An 18,185-nucleotide genomic window follows, 5' to 3' on the forward strand; every position below is an offset into this window, starting at 1 on the left:
TCCCTGGGCCCTAGAAGAAATGGATACAAGTTAATGGGTGAAACTGTCTACAACTTAGATCAGTGGGTTTTTTTTATTGCGGCTAAGTGTTACGAAGCTGCTGTTTAAAACTGCCATACAGTACCTCTGTCAAGTGTGAGAAATAAGCATAGGACGGGGAAGGAGGTCTTGCAGGTCTGAGTGTTTCACACCCTGAATGTTTTGACTGTGGGGTGCGTGCGGAGCATCGATTAGACATCGATGCGTGTGTAGTTGTTTCAGGAGCTTCTGTGTTTCTCGGTGGTTCAGTGGAAGGGTAGACCTGTTTTGACAGTTGGTGTGCAGAGGATGTTTCTGCCCCTAGGGGCACAAATACCACCGCTGTTCATAATAAAGAGTCCTGTTGCCCTGGAAGCTGTTCAGTGGTTGCTTTTGAAAGTTTAACAAGAATCCTCGGCTTTTTTTTTTAGTAAGGCTGTGGAATATGTTTCTGACGTATAAAAAATGATCCCCGTCATTTTTTGAAGTGCCGATAAATCCCTCCTTGCGTCACGCACAGTTGCCACTCAGGTGAAAGGAGATCTTTAGGGTCATCCAGCTGTGCCTGAGAATGGGGGGGGGGGGGGGGGGTTCATCCATCGTTCTGCCTACATGAAATTGAGAATTTCCAGATGTTGGGGAAGGTGCAGGGCGTAGCTGGAGTTTTAGTTTCCTTAAGGTAAGAAGCAAAGGATAAAACCGAGTTGTTGGCGAAAGAGAGAGATGTATGCAGGATAGACTTTTCCAGAAGAAGCTTAAACAAAGGTTCCAAATGAAAAACAGCTATCTGGTCCATTTACTGTAATTCATTTGGCTGGGAGCCACTACTTTATCTAAGGGTCTTATCCAGCTGTGTGAATAATTGTGTTGAAAGAAGTCAGCGTGTTAGCTTTGACAACGTGTAAGTAGGATGACAGCATCCTTCAATATGAAATCGATCACCTGCTGAGTTCACTCCTTTTGATTTTAACAAACAACATCCAGAAATTTTTTCCCCATGGCAGACATGGTCAGAATGTGATTTCTGGACCTGAACCTGAGTGGCCAACCATTCAGGAGACATAGGTAACCCTCCCTCCCCCAAATAAGACATCTTCATCACACAGAAAGATCATTTTAATATTGTTTTAAAGCTTTTAAACAAGGATGTCCATCTTTTATAATTTAGGTAAGCTTTCATTATGAAAATTAGGCCACGTTTCACCCATGTCCTCAATTATCTCAAAACATTTTTTTTTTTCATTTTGACATTCATTGCAGTTCAGACCCTTATTTACATCTCAAGGTCATGTCATTATTGCTGGAGGTACAAGATACCCCTGACCTGACACCCTGCGCTCCAGCACCTCTTCATGTGACTGAGAGCTTCACTCTTTAACCTGCGCTGGTGTTTAAAGCTTGGAGGCCACTGCTCCAGGACTTGAACTTGAACTTTATTGCCATATATAACCAGTACATGTACCGGTACAATGGAATTTTTACTGACAGAAAGTCTCTCGATTGTTAAAAAGTGTAAAAACACAAAGTGCAGACAGTGCATCAAGATAATATACAAACAAACAATAGACAATGTACAAGTAAACAGTTCGAATGTAAACAATGCAGACGTGTGAACAATGACTGCAGATGTGCAATAAATAAGAAATTATAATGAGGTAGATGGTGTAGGTGTGGTCAAATGTGTTCGCCAGTCGCACTGCTTGTGGGTAGAAGCTATTGAAGAATCTAGTGGTAAGTGTCCATATTCTGAGGCCTTGTTCATCTCTCCTGAGCTCAGGCTGTATGTTCTGTCTGTTGCTGGGGTTACAGATGTCGGCTCCTAAATCCCCAATGATGTCATCACAGTGTTTTGGAACAGGAAAGGATCTCCCTTTGGGTGCAGGAAGTTGACCACTAGGTCATGTTACCTCAGATCAGCAGACACCGTGTACCCCAGCCAGCAATCCCTGACGCAGGTGGTGTCCCCCCCCAGCTGTGAGCCGTTTGTCACTTTTTGAATCGTTGAGTGGACAAGCTGGTGGGAAATCATGAGCTTCATCATAAGAAATGATGAGAAAGGGGTTGAAAGCACAGCAGAAGTTGATCAAAGGAGTCTGTGGCGTGTCAGATCAGCTTAACTGGCAGGAATCGAGCTGACAATCTAAGTGTGGAGTGAGGGCAGGTGCACAGTGTGACGTAGTCATGTTCTGGCAGTTTGGAGGTGATAGTTTTCAAAATATGTTTTCAGCATTGTAGTCTGGGCTAATAAGCAAATGTCAAAACTGAAAAAAAAGTTGAGTGTCCTCATTCTCGTCTGCAAAAAAAATGACCTGAACAATACATGCACTATTCAGGCAATATACTGTATAGAGAATTCATGTGGAAGATTGACCTGACACCCTGTATTCAAATGTCTGCTGTCTCCATCAATGGGCACAGCACAGAGGCTTCATTAGATGTAAGTAAGGGTCTAAACCATGATGTGTGTAAAAATAAGTTAATTTATTTTGAGACCTAATTATTTCCCCAAATGGCCAAGAATGTATGGAAATACTGGTTAAACTCAAAAGGAGTGACATCAAAAACAGCCATTTTTTCATAATTTCTTATGAATCATTAGTAAATGAAGTGCCTCCCGTTCAGCACAGAAATGCAAGAAAAGTGTCCTTTGTGGTTCTTTCTCGATCTGTTACTCAAAGGACTTGCAAAGTCATTCCTTATTTTCTTAAAGCGGTGGAAGAGCTCGTTCCCGCCCGCGCTCCGCCCCATGCTGTCAGAGTCGGTGCTTGTGAATGGGAGGGTGAGGAAGAAAGCAAAGCGACCTGTTTGATCCCGGCTATTGACTTGCTGAACCATGTGACTGCGAGGCGTTCGGACTCGAGCTCTCCACGTGATCTCCGCTCCTCATTCGGCAGTCCTGCAGTGCGAGGGTCGTGTTCCTCCCACTCTCTAGCCGGAGGAAGTATTTAAGAAAAGAAGAGCCACACAAACGGCCTTTTCCTGCGATTTGCCGCAACGTGCTGCGGAGAACGGGAAATAAGGCACGTCTTAACGTCAAGACACAATTTCAGTTTTATGATGCTTCCTTTGGATGGTTTTTGAAGCATCTGGCATTCAGCTTGTTTGCATTTACAAAGTTTAAGTATCAGCTCTATGGCTGTGCAGTTCGTTGCTCATTTCCCTGAAGTGCCCTTTACACTAGAGTTAATAACAGTCCATTATTTGTACTCAACGAATGTGTTTTTGCGATTACCTTCATTATAGTAGTCTGACTGATACGGTTGTTTTTGTAAGCAGCAGTCTGTGCTGTGCTGTGCTCATTATGTTTGCAGATGCAGGGAAGGTTAAGCCAGTATGCATAGTTGGTTTTTATGCATCATTTTCTCCAGCCATTAATCAAGGATATTTCATGGTGGCGTCAGGCAAGGTTTTTTTGCAGGATGTTATGGCTACAGAAAACCCCTCAGAGTCCAAATCACCAATAGTTCAGTATGACCTTCTAAATTGCTATAAACCGCGTCGCTCTTTGAAAAGTCTTGGATAATTGAGGCCGGTGGTGAGGTCCGTTGACTAAAAATAGAACGTTATTGAGGTCGCGTCGCACACGGAGATAACCAGCAGGTGGCGATGTTGCTACTATTCTGACCTCCTAGCAACCCTGTAAATACAATACAACATTACATTCCTCAGACGGCTTGCTCCAACTGCATTTGTTGCTACGATATAATATTAATAAAAACACAAACTTTGAAACAAAGTAAAATCCATTTTTGTGAATGATCTGCTGCTCTTGTATGCACAACAGCCTGTTGTACAGCTGCAATTCACAAAGCGAGCGGATCATACTTAAATTGGGCGGCATACAGTACATTATAAAACAAAAGAGGCTTTGAAATATAACAGTTACTGCCGTTAGTGGCATTTTGTAGTTCATTTGAGCCTGTTTTCCATTTCTGCTTTGCTGTGTCAAAGTATAAAAAATAAGTGTAATGAAAAGAACACGGATTGCCTTTTTGGTACATTAAGTCATAGCTGTGGGTTTCGTGTGAAGTGTTGTAATTAGCTAAGCTACAGCTTTATGTCTGCAATTATGTAATATTGTCTGTGTGAGTGTGTGTGACATAAGCATCATTTTCCCTAGTTCTCCGTTTCTATAATAGAAAGCTGTTAATTATAAAGCTCCCCTGAAGGGAAGAGCAGAGGCATGCTTGAGGATTTAAAGCAGTAGTTTACACTGTCTTCTGCTCTCAATTAGTGTGTGGCCGTATCTTACAAGATCAGGCCTGCTCTTACAGAATCCTCCCTCATGAAGTTGGGAGCCCTGGAGAAGTGCAGTCGGGTCTGCAGTGGCAGCAAGCGGTTGAGTCTCCCGCACCCCTTTAAGACAAACCGTGGTCTTCCCTCCTGGGCCTGTGCCACATGCGAGTCAGCGCCTGTGTGCCTGTGCGCCCAGCGATGAGCCCTGGTCTCCAGCGTTCACAAGCCCCTGTGATTTGGGCTTCCAGTCCGCCCTGTGATGTGGTCTGTGCTGTAGCACTTAAATCCGCCGTTGAGTGGAGATGTAATTACGGCCTGTGATTTGTTTATTTTTCTTCTTTTTCTTCCTTCAATTAAATGCCAAAATGTGCCCAGAATAGCTCTTCTGTGGAAGAGAAGGGTGTGTGTGAGGCATGGGGAGGGTTTGGGAAGAGATTAAGAAAGCAGTGATTTCAAAATCTGCTCCTCTTGCTGGTATGTAAATATAAAGAAGTGGCTCAGGTTGCCAGGGAGACATGCTTCCACATGGAAATCTTGTTAGATTCACAAACCTTTGCTTATTTTCTCATAGCAAGCTTTTCTGCAGTTGAATAGAGGTAGTTTAGCACATCGACAGAAAATCGGAACCTTTACCCGCTGGGAAGGTTACACTGGGAAGGTCATGCACTTCTGCTGCCTGAATGTAAGAGAGTCTACTTTATTGAGTCACATTTGTATCTGTGGCATTTAGTTCAGCCTCTTGTGTGCTTTCAAAGTGCAGTTACCAGGCGTTACAGCAGGGGGCAGCTTTTAGAGAAAGCTACAAAAATCCTCTTGCAGCTTGTAAGATTGTTACAGAGTCCATTGTGTAACAGGTAAGCTGCTTAGCTACAGTGCTTTCATATTCTTAGTACATCCTGTCCAGGTTGTGTCTGAACTCGTTACGGAGGATTTATGTGGGTAGTGGAAAATCGATTTTACTGCATGGATTTTGATTGATTTGAACATGGGCAGCTGATGGTTCAGACTTGAAAATCCACTTGGAAATTTTGTTTGGTTCACGAACCTTTGTTTATCTTCTCAGACCTTTTTATATTAATATACATTTTACATTTCCTTGGTCCTCAAATCTACCCTGCTGTACTCTAAACTGCAGGATAGTATGTTAAAAAGTTAGCTGGGTCATGAGCAAAGATAGCTATCAATAGCGTTCTGGTCTGAAAATGTAAGGCCATTTGCACCCTCTATCCATTTCTGTGGCTGAGACATAACCATTAGTACCCTAGACATGTTACAAAATTAAAGAAAAAGTCAAATGTTCTGTTGTTGACTAACTTGTAGTTAGACATTTTCAGTTGATGTAATTCCATTTTACAGTTTAACGGGAGATATAACTGTTTTTATGCAAATCCTGGAAAGACTCATAAATGTCTAAACTGTAACAAAATATTTTTGTGCTAAATTAACAGCCACTACAGTTCTCAAAGCACAAGAGTGTAAGTTTCCCATGCAGGGTCACACGCACAATGTCTGCTCACACAATGAATGAGGTCATTCTCCAGGCGGCAACCAATCAGAAGCCTGATCCCTGTCTTCAATGTCTGAATTTGAGACAAGGGAAGCCACAGCAGATTTTTTTGCAAATGCAAATAAATGTGACATCAGTGTCCACTGCCCCATGCCCGCGCTTATCCCTGCAGCAGATGGACAAAGGACTTAGAGGGAAGGACTGTTGGGGATTCGAATGCAGAGTGAGATGATATTTGCCTTGGTGACACCCTCGGGCAGCAGATAGAGAATGAACTGAGGCTTTCTGATGAGCAAGTGAGCAAAGAAACGGCTCTCTGTCGTCACAACATTTTCAAGTATTCTGTGAGGCAGGACAAGTGGACAAACCGGTCGGAGAAACATTTCCCGGGCCGGTTTAGAAAAGGCAACAGGGTGTAAAAAAAAAAAAAATTATCAGCTGAATAACATACAGAGAAAAAACAACTGGGAGGTACAAAAGCGTGGGGAATATTTTTTTTCAAGTTTTCAAAGAGCACATTTTTTCTTGACGTTTATCTTGCCTTTTTTCATGAGCCATTGCAGCTGGAAATAACACGACTCCAAGTGTGTTATTTCTGCCTCAGACATCAGTGATTATGCTGATACCAGCAGCAGGTTCAATCTGAGAAACATTTTTTTCTTTTGGGTGTGTGTTGCCGTGCACACATCTTATCAGTGGAATACCTTCTTTATGATTGTGTTTACGTGTTGAATCGAGAGCCTGGAGTTACGAGTGCCCTGACCTTAACAAGCTGAAGCGATATGGGCTTAGGAGTGGCGCCCAGGAAGTCGGGACTCTGGACAGACTCAAGGCTTTTCTCCAGGGCTGGATCGATGCTGGCAGCTGTTGAACACTGGATCAGTGGAAACACAGGGCCATTAGGAGACAGGATTGGAGCTCCTGTTTGAATCTGGAGTGTTTTGCTGAATATATCATTTCTTGCAATTTGCTTAATGCTTTACACCTAGGAAGGGTCCCAATTCTTTCACCATAAAAATACTTCTCCTTCTTGGGAATGCAAGCTGTCGCCATCCTGTATCGGTGGCCCTACAACACACTTGGGTAACAGGAACACGGGGAGCCGTCCAAACTCCCTTCTGGACCTTCTTGGTTTCCTGCTGGTGCTGAATCTCAGAGCTGTGAGTGAATCCACAGGGACTTGTTGGGTAACTTGCACTGGCTGTGCAGCCAGATCCTTATTGTATTTGGTGGATCTATGGTGAAGAAATGAGACCAAGAAGTCTGTGATGCCGAAAATCAACATGGTGGTGCTTAAGAAAATCTGTCTTCTGCTTCCATGACTTCTTGAAACGTGAACATCGTTCACTGGGCTAAACGCCTTCGAACTGGTTGACTGGACAGACTTTTGCGAGGAAAGTCATTGGTACCTGCATGTTCTTTATTGGGACCACGCTCAGAAGACTTCAGATTCAATCTCTGGACTTCACTGTAAGCAAATTCCCAAATGAAGAACTGTATCTTGGCAAACACAGGATCGCCCATGGGTGTGATATGGGTGCATTTGTTGAAAACACTTTCATTAGATTGCTTCCTGCTAATTTGTTTATACTGCTGGGGTTGGAGAGCTTACTGATTAGCCTTTGAGTAAAACATGCAAATCAGGAGGAGGGTATAATTTTCCATAGTTCAGAGACCGAAGATCACAGATATATCGGAGACGATGACTGTTGATCTCAAAATCTGGAAGAAACAGTTTGCTTGAAGACACTCTTAAATTATTGTGAGCCTTTGAAAAAGAAAAAAGCATTTGGATTGATCAGCCTGGAAGAATTTCTGAAGCTGTGAACTCCTCTCATGTAAGATACTGGGTATAGGGAGCAAAACTCTGGACTGAGCTCCAGACCAGTTCTGGGTTTTCTTGGCTGCTGCGTTGGGACCTGCACCCTTTCACTGTGGACACCGTCCTGACAACAGGCAGCCTTGCCCTCTTCGGATTTGGTGACCTAAGAGCTTTCTGCCTGCTTCCCTCCCCAGTAGTATCCAGTAACTGTGATATCGGAGCAGGCAATCTGCCCTGTCTCTTTTTAGGGGTGCAATGTATGTCCTGTGCACTCTGGTGGTGCTGTCTTTGCACAGCCTGTTCAAGGGGCGAAAAAGAGGCTCAGAAGTGGAGAAAGTGAAGCATTCTGACAGGGAGAGAAACTCGCCCAGAGACTGCTGCACGGACAACCACAGCCCAGGATATGAAGCCCAGAGCCTGTGCACCAAGAGTAACAGAACCACTTTGAGCAACATGCCTGGCTGCTGCTACAGTACCTGGGCACAGGTGAGAATCCATCTTGCTTACAGCACAGAATAACCTGGCTACTGTGCAGACTGTACAATATTCATTTTCCTTTCTCTGTCTTTTGGGGGGTATTGGTTACCTCTTCCATCTCTCTGTTTTTGTGCATTTCCCTTTATTGGTCAAACATGTTTTACGGGGTCACAAATTACTTGTAGATTGTTTTTGTATACTCATTTGTTTCAGCGTCTAAGTAAATAAACTACTCGACACGGAAATTCCTATTTATGGAGAAAGAAATGAAAGGTGCACAGTGCTCCATCTGTTTCATGCAGGATTCATTTAAGGGATTATTTGCAAGCGAAGTCATTTTTTAATTAAATGTTGTTGTTGTTGTTTTGTTTCTGGGCAGGTACTGTAGAATGGGCTAAAAAACAAAACCCTTGTTTTTTAAAAAGTACAGGAGGCCTGTTTATTCTACCCTTGAAGGAAAATTAACTTAATGAGTGTAAAATCTGAATTGCCGACAGTAACTTCACACCCTGACATATCTGGGTGTAGTGTCCAGGAGCAAGCAAGAATCTCCGTGCATAATTCTTAAACGTTAGTGCTGGTGCTGTCAGAGTGGGAGTCTGCAGCTCTACTGTTTGCAATCATCTGCAAGTGCATGAGCTTTTTTTTGCCTTTGAGGATTTGTTTAGGGTTTGTTTCAGCCTTTGCCAGCTAAATTGAGCTCAAATCCTTTTCAGATGCTGATATGCAAATGCAGCTTGTAAATTCACCAAGGGAAAGTTGGGGGTTGACTGTGGGCTAAGGGGCAGTCTCGCAATAGGCAAAATTCTCAAATACTCAAAATGAGGTTGTTGCAGGTTCAAGTTCCAAGAGTAACTCTGTGCCTTTGTACTGTTGAGCACAGCGCTACAGAAAGTATCGTCCAAACAGATCAATACTTTTTCTGTTGCTGTTGTTATTTCCCCTTGCGACAGACATCCTGTCCAGGGTGCACCCCGTCTTGCGCCCCTGCTTGCTGGGATAGGCTCCAGCTCCCTCACGACCCTGTATTGGTTATGTAATACGTAGATGGGCAGTTGTTGTTGTTCCCTAAGTGATATCCAAGTGCAGAACAATGCATTTTAGGATATCGTGGTGTTTGTGCATTGTGCACCACTGAGTTTGCCGAGTTTGTGTGTTTTTCTGGATTTCTGGGTGTGATGCTGTCTGACTTAGGACAGTCACATTGTATTTTCTTAATGGCTCTCAGACAGGGAGCATGATTGAGAAGCCCAAGCCTTTCAGTGCCATGTTACACTGCCTTCATGATAATGCTCCAGAATTTAAAAGGCAGATTACCACTGTGGCTCAATAATTCATGTGGGGTTTGGTTTTGTTTCCGTTACACCTGAACGACAGGAACTGGCCCTATTTAAGCACACCTGTCTTGCTCCTTCCTGCAACTAGCCTGTGTTGAGATTCTGTTCCGTCCATCAGCCCAGTGACGCTCCATCTGACATCAGTCAGAATACATGAGGATGTCAGTTGTTAAGAGCAGGATTTCTCCTTGCTGGGGAGCATCCTCTTCTAACACCTGACCCATGAAGTCAGAATATACCTAATTCCATTGCTGCATTCCACTGGTCACCCTGCGCCTGCACCGGCATGAGCTTTTCCTTCACTGGGACACTCCTTGGAATAAAAAGTCTCCTGTCTTGCTGATCTTAACAAAAACTTATGCAGTGAGAAATAATTTGCATTATCTTCTCTTATGGAAAGAGGAGGGGGACTATTAAACAGAACTCTGTCTGGTGTGACCCCAACATGTACAGGCTGTTTCTGGTAGATGTAGGTTTTTGTTAGGATTGTGAATTCTCATGCCTGGAATTTAACAAGCGACTCCCAGAGGTGTCACAAATAGCAGGCAATAATAGAGGATTAGAGACCTGAGGTCTGATAATGTATTATACAGCAGGTCTCTTGCTTACAGCAGGAGGAGTCCCTTGGGACTGAACTAATGGCAGTGACAGGAACCTCCCTCATGGCAGTTTTTTGTGGAGCTGAGCAAAGTGTGTGTCTATTCGGCAGCAGCTCAGGACTTAGAGGCGCAGTTACCTCCTTTACTAAATAGTTCAGGTTCTGGGAGGAGGGGAGAGGAGAAGCCGGGCTTCATTTGCCAATGAAATATTAATTTTGAGTACTGAGGTGTAGTTGCCAGTGGAGGGGTGGGGAGTGGGATTTTGTTGCTGAGGAGTGATGGGATACTGGGTTAGATTTCCTTGTTACTAAGTAACAGGAGGAAAGCAGAGCACCGAGAGGCTAGTGAGAAGAGCCCGGCTGGTTTATCGGAGTGGTGCTTTATGTAGCTGTGTGCTCCGTGCTGCACAAGGGGCTGGCAGGAGATGTGATGGGGAGCTTGGCACTGCGGCCCTGGAGGTAGGTAACCATGCTGAGTGCCTGGTCTGTGCGCCACAATAGGAAAGAGGAGGGAGAGAGGGCTGGATGGTTCCCTTTCATTCCTTTGTATAGTGTACACCACCAGTGTGGCTGCTGCTTTTGTGTTTCATGCAAATTGAGACTGTATGGTCTTCAGTGTGTCATTGTGGCCAGTGCTATTTATGTGTAGTACTGTACAGTGCTATACATTTCTGTTAATTATGTTGCAGTTTGTGTGCTGACATGTAGGGGAAACACAGAGAGGAGCTGTCAGCTGAGGATGGTTTGCTTTATGCCCTGTCTGAAAACCCTCCTGTCTCCTTTCTGCATTCTTTCCCCTTCTTACTTGAAATACATTCGTAAAACTGCATGGTATTGCTTCTCCTATCTTTTATATGCAGATGTTTTAATAAGAAGAGTTTTCTGATTCTTTTTACTGGCATTAAACTAATGCTGCTTTTGTTTTTTTTATTTTGTCATTTTTGTTTTGGAAGATGTTTTTTTTTATTAGAAATCAATTCCTCCCAATGCATCTGACACTGAATAGAGTGTTGTTTTGTTACTATGTTTTGTTCCTATAACAAATGGGGAAGGAAAGGGTTATTGTACAGTGTATGATCACTAAAATTCAAGATCATCCACACAATCTGAAAGATGTTATAAACCCAGCATTGCTCGGGTCATATTGTTCTGTGTGGTGTCGTTCTGCAGATGTTTACTAATACATTTCTATGAGTCTGATTTTATTTTTTTCATTTTTTTTCCCTGTATCATGTACAAAAGCTGACTTTCAGTGGGTTTTAGTGCAAACTAGATTTGACACGGATGTCAAAGAATTTAACACCAGAGGGATGTGAGGGATGTATTTAGCCTGACTGAATATTTCATGTTTTCATTTGCAATGCAAAGCACTTCCTTTGAATCTTTAAATCTGTGAAGCGTGGCTTCTGATCTCCAACTTTCCAGTAGAAAAAAAAATTGCAAAAGTTCCGACCCAGTAATTGTTTACCCATTACACTGAGGAGCTTCCACATCGTTGAAACCCAGCAGGGTCTGGGTATCGAGGAACAGGATCAGGAGCCCCAAGCCCAGTGCACACATTATAATGTAGTGGAAACACTTCTGTGTCTCACTGTTACACATACAGTTCTGTGGGACTTACAGGCAAGAGTATCTGCCAGATGGAGACACCGTGGGTGTTAATTAAAAGCCCCAGTTTGTCTGTAATGGAAAGACACATGAGAATGTAATGTAGAGCATTGTCCTCCTGAAGCAGTGAAATATTTTCTAAATACGTGAGAGAACCTGCAGAAACAAATGAGCTAGAAAGTTACATGGATGCTTTTTATATTAATTACCCTGCTGGAGATTGTAAAAAACTTTGAGAGTTGGATGCTGATGCCAGTGGACAGGGGAACTGATTTCCCCCAGTAAGTTATTTCTCTAGCTAAAAGGTGTGCAGAACAGGAGGGATGTCTCATGACTGAAATGCAGTTTGGGTTCTTCTGGAATCGCCATGGAAACTCCGAGGTGTGTCCTTTGTAATCATGGCTGTGATGACCCAGGTGTGATTCACTATTTGGGACAGGAGGCCCGGATGGTCAGGATGACTGATAGCAGGGTGTGGTGTGAACCAGCCTCTAGCAGCAGTGCTGGAGTGCTCTGAACCACATTCTTCAGACGGTGACTGTGCTCCCAGATACCGCGTCTGCCTTCATGGCTTGAATGCTACAGGAATTGCGACTGTCTGGGAGCAATAGGAGCTGGCTGATCGTTATCAAATAGACAATGACTTGAAACAAAAAGAGGAAGTCGTGGCTTTGCTAACGTTCTTTCAGAAACTGAAGGGAGTGCCTGAGGGAGTGAAGGACCTAAAAGATATTTGAGAGATTCCAAAGTTCAGGGCAGCTCAATGTGACAGCATCGAGCTCCTGTTATGTAACTCTTTGAGTCATTTTGCATGTCATAATATGACACCTGAACGTAAGATCCCTCTTTCTGAATTTGCTGGAATAAGCCTGCTGTGGCACAAAGTTGCCACACAAAGGAGTTGTGGCACAAAGGGGAATAAGATACATTTATAAATAATTCCAAAGGCAATGCTTTTTGTAGATTTTCATGTCACTCTGGATTAACACTTGTATTTAACCAGGAACTTGATTTGTGTCATCTCAGCCCTGAGTATGATTTGTGCTCCTCAGGTAAGCCTTTGTGGAAAGGGAATCTCGCTCGTGACCAAGGGAGAGAGACCCCAAGGGACGGACAGGGCAGTCTTATTGAAGCAGACCTGTTTCAGCTGTGGGGGTGTGGTGGCGGGTGTTGGGTGGCACATACAGGGAGCCTGTGGTTTCCGAGAGCAGGACGTCAGGGTGCTCATGGGAGGAACTGGGCAGCCCGTGGGGTCCGCTGTGAAAGAAGCTGTATTTGGTTACTCATGTCAAGGTGAAGGCTGGTGTTGTGTCTCCTCTTTATAAAGGTATAAAACTTTTAAAGCTCACAACCGAGGGACACGAAGCAGCTCCTGCTGGGAGTGCGGGGCTCAGGAGTACAGTGTGTTACTATCGGCATTTGGAAAGTCATTTTTTTAATTACCAAGGCGCTTGGTAATCTTAATCTTATTCTTAATGTCTTGAACACATGCTAGTGCCTTTGTACATTACTCAACAAGTACAGGAGGTAATTTACAGGGGAACAGCTTGTCAGAGGGGGAGAAGTGGCTCTCATTGTAGTGTGTGAATGTCTATCACCACAGCTCTGCCAGAACCAGGAATAAATATATAGAGCAAACCTGCAGCCCAGACCGCACTCAGAATGAATGCCAGGGAGCTCGGGAGAGCGGTTAGCTAGGAGATAACTGAACTGGGCTAATGAGATGCGAACACACACTGGGGAAAGGAAACTAAAAGGCGTTTTTTTTTTCTGTAGTTACTAATGTAGTCGACTCTGGTGAGACTTTGTTAGGAATAACAGAATGCTTAAAGAGAGCGGATAGGGGTTTTATTTCAGACTTTTCTGTCAGACTGGTCGGTTTTTATCAGGAGATGCTGTTTTCAACAGAGAGCTTGTTTATTACCAAAGTATGAGAACCATCCGTGATGTTATAATCCTTTATTTTTAATATTTGTTTTTAATGGAGGTCGTAAGAGAGAAAAAAATCCATAGTTTTCTCTTCAATTGTATTATTTTTTTGTTGCTGTCTCAGTTCTAAGTGCTGCTAAGAAACCTTAGGCTGTAAGTCAGGTTAAACAGTGAAACAGCCCCCAGTGAAAAAACAGCTCTGCGCTTTTCATGTATTTTAATACTAAATACCATTGTGCATGATTAACTATGATTGTGTGATTTGTATTTTTTGGTTTCGTTCTCCTCGGTAAAACAAACCTAAAAAGGCTCTCCTTTTCCTGTGTGTAGATGTTTGTATGGTATCGTTTCATCTTAGCTATGTTGAAAATCTCTGCTTCTCCTTTGCATGAGGGACTAGAGACAGTGTTCCGCAATAAACTGGAGACCCAGGGCCAACAGGGAGCTCACATGAATCAGGTCCTAAGCACTCAGTAAACACTGAGATTGCAGCCCTGCAGTTGCTAAAACAACGAATGGCTTTAATTATTACTGGACAGTAATTCAAGGAAGTAACTGTAAAGAATAAGCAGATATTTTTTTTTGTTTCAGTTTTTTTCTTACCTTTTAAATACCATCCCACTGTTTGTCATAGAATTCATTTTGTGATGAAAGGTGAGAAAAAATCCTAAGAATCAGTAGCCCCCCCCCCATATCCACCCATGTTGAATAAGCACAAGGCCATCTGTTGGCGCTTAAGGGATAATCTATACCTGAGCTCTTCAAAAGGACATCTCTGTGTCAGTGGGAGGGGCTGGCTGGGCAAGGTGAGGGCATCATGTGCGTGACCTGTCAGTGGGCACATGCCAGGGCTGCTTCTAGTGCGCCAAAGTCTGCCATGCAGAGCTAGCATGCTGGGGTGGCTGGGATCTCTAGTAAACAGAGGCTGGCTTGACCTGAATGCCAACAGACCTGGGACTGTGAAGATGGCACACTTAGACTGGAGCCATCGACTCAAGGTAGGCAAGGGGCTTTCTGCGTCTGCCATTCTCAAATTAGTTCTGCACGGTGAGCTCCAGGACTGCACTCTCGAGCAGGGGACTGATCTCCCCATTCCAGCAAAGGACAGCAGTCCGAGTGGGCTGGAGCAGTACCTCTGGTTACATCGATTTGACATGTTCAGGATTTGTGAGCTGGCTATTCTACATCTCTGCTTGCACTGTTTACTCTCTTTTGCTAGGAAAAAAAATGTTGGCAGCTGTTGTGTGTGTGTACGTGTGGGGTAACACGTTTCCTGTCGGCATAAAATAAGATCATATGCTGATACACCTTCTTCTAATCAGAGGGCCATGTGACTGTGCTCAGTGCTCACTTTCGGTCCCTAGTTAGTATACAACAGCCCTGCTTTTACTTCATCAAATCAGCAGTCATTGAACTCTCTAACAACCCCATGACTTAAATATGCAGACTACTAAAACCTGGGTACGCCTTGGGTATATAAACAATACACTGCTCTGATTACAGTGCAGTATTTTTCCAGGATACATTAACTTTGATTAAAACAGTGACTCAAAATTGTCCAAATGCCTTGTACCAGACTGTTTTTATTTCAGATGAATTTTTGTGCTCTGGGGAAAATCGAGTTCCCCTTTAAATTTGCCGTGCCTGTCTTCTCTCTCCTGTCTGTGTTCTGGTAGTACATGCGACAGGGGTAACCCGGCTCAGGACTGACTGGTGTGTAACACTGGCTGATCCCAGGCGGTTGTATTTATCGTGAGCTTCCCTCAGTGTAAAGCTGTGAAAGACTGAAGACTGCTTTTCAGGAGTTTTTATCTTCTACACTGTATGCGTGAGGAAATTGCAGAGGAAGACCCTTGTAAGGGCTTTTGTGTTGTTGGTTTTCCATGTGGAAGGCAGTTTGTCAAGAGGTCATCGCCAATCCGCTGTGCTTTTTCTGACTCTCGCTGTGAGGGCTGCAGCCTCTCCTGTGCTCTGCGGTTCTGTTGCATTATTTGGCTAGTCAGAGTCCTTCAGGGAATCTGTTACACTATAACTAACCCCTGTCCGCCTGCTAATCTGCTTCAGATGACCCTGAGCCCCTTGGCAGGCCCAGGCCGTGTGGTTAATGTAGGCTAGGATGCGGAGGAGGGGTTCTGCTTCACGTCAACCACCGTTGACCATGTATTTTTATCGGCAACGCTTCACTCACGTTGGGAATTACTGACAGACTCTCCTTTGGGGAGAAGAACTTCCCTGCTTCGTTTTAGTGTCTGTCCCTCCTCCTCTCGGGATTGTGGTGTAGGAATGTGATCGACACATGTCCCACCGTCTCCCTCTCTGTGTACTGTAGTCTTGAGCGGAGCCGCTGGTAGGTGAAAGCATTCAAGCATCTGGCTCCCCCTTGTGGCTGATATATGTTAGTGTAAATAACGTTTTTCACTTACCGACTGCAAATGTCAATGCGTGTACAGTAGTACGCCCAACCGTGAGTGTTGTCATATATCATTTAGAGTGAGAATTTCCAAGTCATAACATAAATTGAGGTTGTTTGTTAAATTAATTTTAAAGTAGTTCAATTATGGGCAGACATAGTCTTGTTGGGGAACATAGATTAACCTCTGCAAAACAACATTGAAGTGGTTTAACAGTACCAAATGGTCAACCTCGCGCTTTTGGATTTATTTAAGCAAGTTTGGATTTATTTAAATAAGAGGTGCATACGGTACGTGACAAACATTCAGTTTTGTCTCGAGTAGTATGTGTTCCAAGCATGCAGCCATAGTGGTAAAGTAAGGAAGGCCGTTTTGGAATAAATGTCTGACCTAAGGTGTGTGTGACATTCCAGCTCTAACGCCCTGCTGGTATCTGTCCCCTGTCAGCCGGCCCACTGGCCAAGCGCTGCCCTCAGCCCCACGGTCATGTTCAGCACACGCAAGACCTGGGACCTCGGCCACGCCCACACCCTGCAGGAGCTCTGGAAGAAAGACCTCTCATTGGACGGTGAGTGTCACGTGACGCAGGTAAAAACTAGCGTGGCAGCATTTTTCAGATTACTCTGTGATTTCCTACAGGTAGGAAAGGTGCTCTTTGAACTGAATGTGATACCTCAACAGCATGCCGAAGAGGTAAAGCCTATTTTTGCACTTTTTGTCTCCGAAGTATAAATTCCTTAATTGCCAAGACAATGTTTTTTTAAAAATCTTTTAAAGATTTACTTATATTCTCTAATGTGGGTTTATGGACAGTTTTGCTTCTGATGAAAAAGCTGATTGTTTCTGTGCAGAGCTGAAAGTGCTCTCAGGAGTTGCTCGGCACTGTAATCGGATTCAGTTAATCTCAAAGCACCATCAAGAGCTGTTGTTAGGTTCAGAATTAATTTCAGCACTCATCTGAAACTGCCTGTTTTTCTGGTTTTGAATGCTGTCTTGGACTTGTCTTGCAATTGTACATCTCCTACAGTAAAGACATTATTCTGTGTGACTGACACTAGGTGTCCGTTTTCATGGATGTTTTTGAATGAGTTCTTAAATCCCAGGGAGATAGCTCTTTCAACAGATTCACAGTAGAAATCTATTCGTCATTCCCAGGAATAAGTGAATTTAAGATGTTGCTTTCCCTGATTTTTCTGTAATTTTATTCTTTATTTATAGGCTAGGTAAACTGAGAGAATTAGCTTTCACGTGTCTTAAGCGATTATCTCCTGCATCTCTCCAGTCTTTCCTTCTCCATTTGCAAAAGCACTATTCTTTGGATTTCAATCGACCCAAAAAGAATTCCGGGGGTTTTTTTTGCATAAAGATATTGGACATTTCGTGCCATGAAGTATTAAACCACTTAAAAAGGAGTGAGGCTGGTTCTAGAGAATCAGTACTAGAACCTCTCTGTTGCTGGCGCTGTAGATAAGGACAGGTTAAGCTAACAACCCCACTCTTAAATCTCACCTGCAGGTTTGTTCGGTTAACCATTAATACGAAGGAAGAGGATTAGAGAGCAAAGCTGTACTTTGGGCTGTTTTGCCTTGTCACTTCATACATGGGGGTCTTATGTATCATCTTTGAGATGTTCCAAATTAATGTGAAGATTAAAAAAAATCCCTGCCATTTTAGAGTTGAATGCATTTGATTTGACAAAACGGAATCCTGTATTTTACCTGTTCTTCAATAACAGTGACCTTTTTATAATGCCTCACAGCTGTGCCTGAATGACTGGGGAGCCCCCTTGTCTTTGCACCCACCTGCCTGAGCTTCTCTGTGCTGCGTTTGTCCCGCAGAAAGTGCTGTGGATTTCCTGATGAGTGACGGAGAGGAGGGCAGTGCCTTCATCCCTCTGCAGTCCTCTGTGTTCCCGTGTCAGAGCATGACCTCTGACCAGCCTGAGCCCAGTGCCCCCCACAACCAGCAGCTCCTCGTACAGGTCAGGCTGGCACCCTCCTGCAATACCACAGCCGCCGACTGCAAGGTCAGGGGTCAGGGGTCAGGGAACTCTGTGAAATCGCTCCGCGGCTAAGCAGTTGAGCAGGGGTGTCTAATCCTGCGCCTGCAGGGCCGGTGAGTCTGCAGCAGCACCTGAAGAACTGGAACCTGTTGTTAAAGTGATTGATGAAACCAATAAAGAGCTTCTTTAAGAGCTGAGCTGGAATGAAAGCCTGCAGGGAGCCAGGCCCTCTAGGACCAG

At 43.9% G+C, this 18,185-nt stretch overlaps 1 protein-coding gene across 10 annotated transcripts in view; it reads left to right on the forward strand.

The window, feature by feature from the left end:
* Positions 1 to 18,185, forward strand: part of kifc3 (kinesin family member C3) — a 36,258-nt gene that overhangs the window by 1,191 nt on the left and 16,882 nt on the right. For 2 of the 10 annotated variants that reach the window (XM_088613613.1, XM_088613611.1), the window contains exons 2-3: positions 16,391 to 16,511; positions 17,782 to 17,969. In XM_088613613.1, coding sequence (XP_088469739.1) covers positions 16,430 to 16,511; positions 17,782 to 17,969 — 270 coding nt within the window. In that variant the 5' untranslated portion in view covers positions 16,391 to 16,429. The other 8 variants (XM_088613605.1, XM_088613604.1, XM_088613607.1 and 5 more) reach the window with 8 other exon arrangements.

The sequence above is a fragment of the Lepisosteus platostomus genome, chromosome 20 (genome assembly GCF_059453375.1).
Source record: "Lepisosteus platostomus isolate fLepPlt1 chromosome 20, fLepPlt1.hap1, whole genome shotgun sequence".
NCBI classification, from domain to species: domain Eukaryota; kingdom Metazoa; phylum Chordata; class Actinopteri; order Semionotiformes; family Lepisosteidae; genus Lepisosteus; species Lepisosteus platostomus.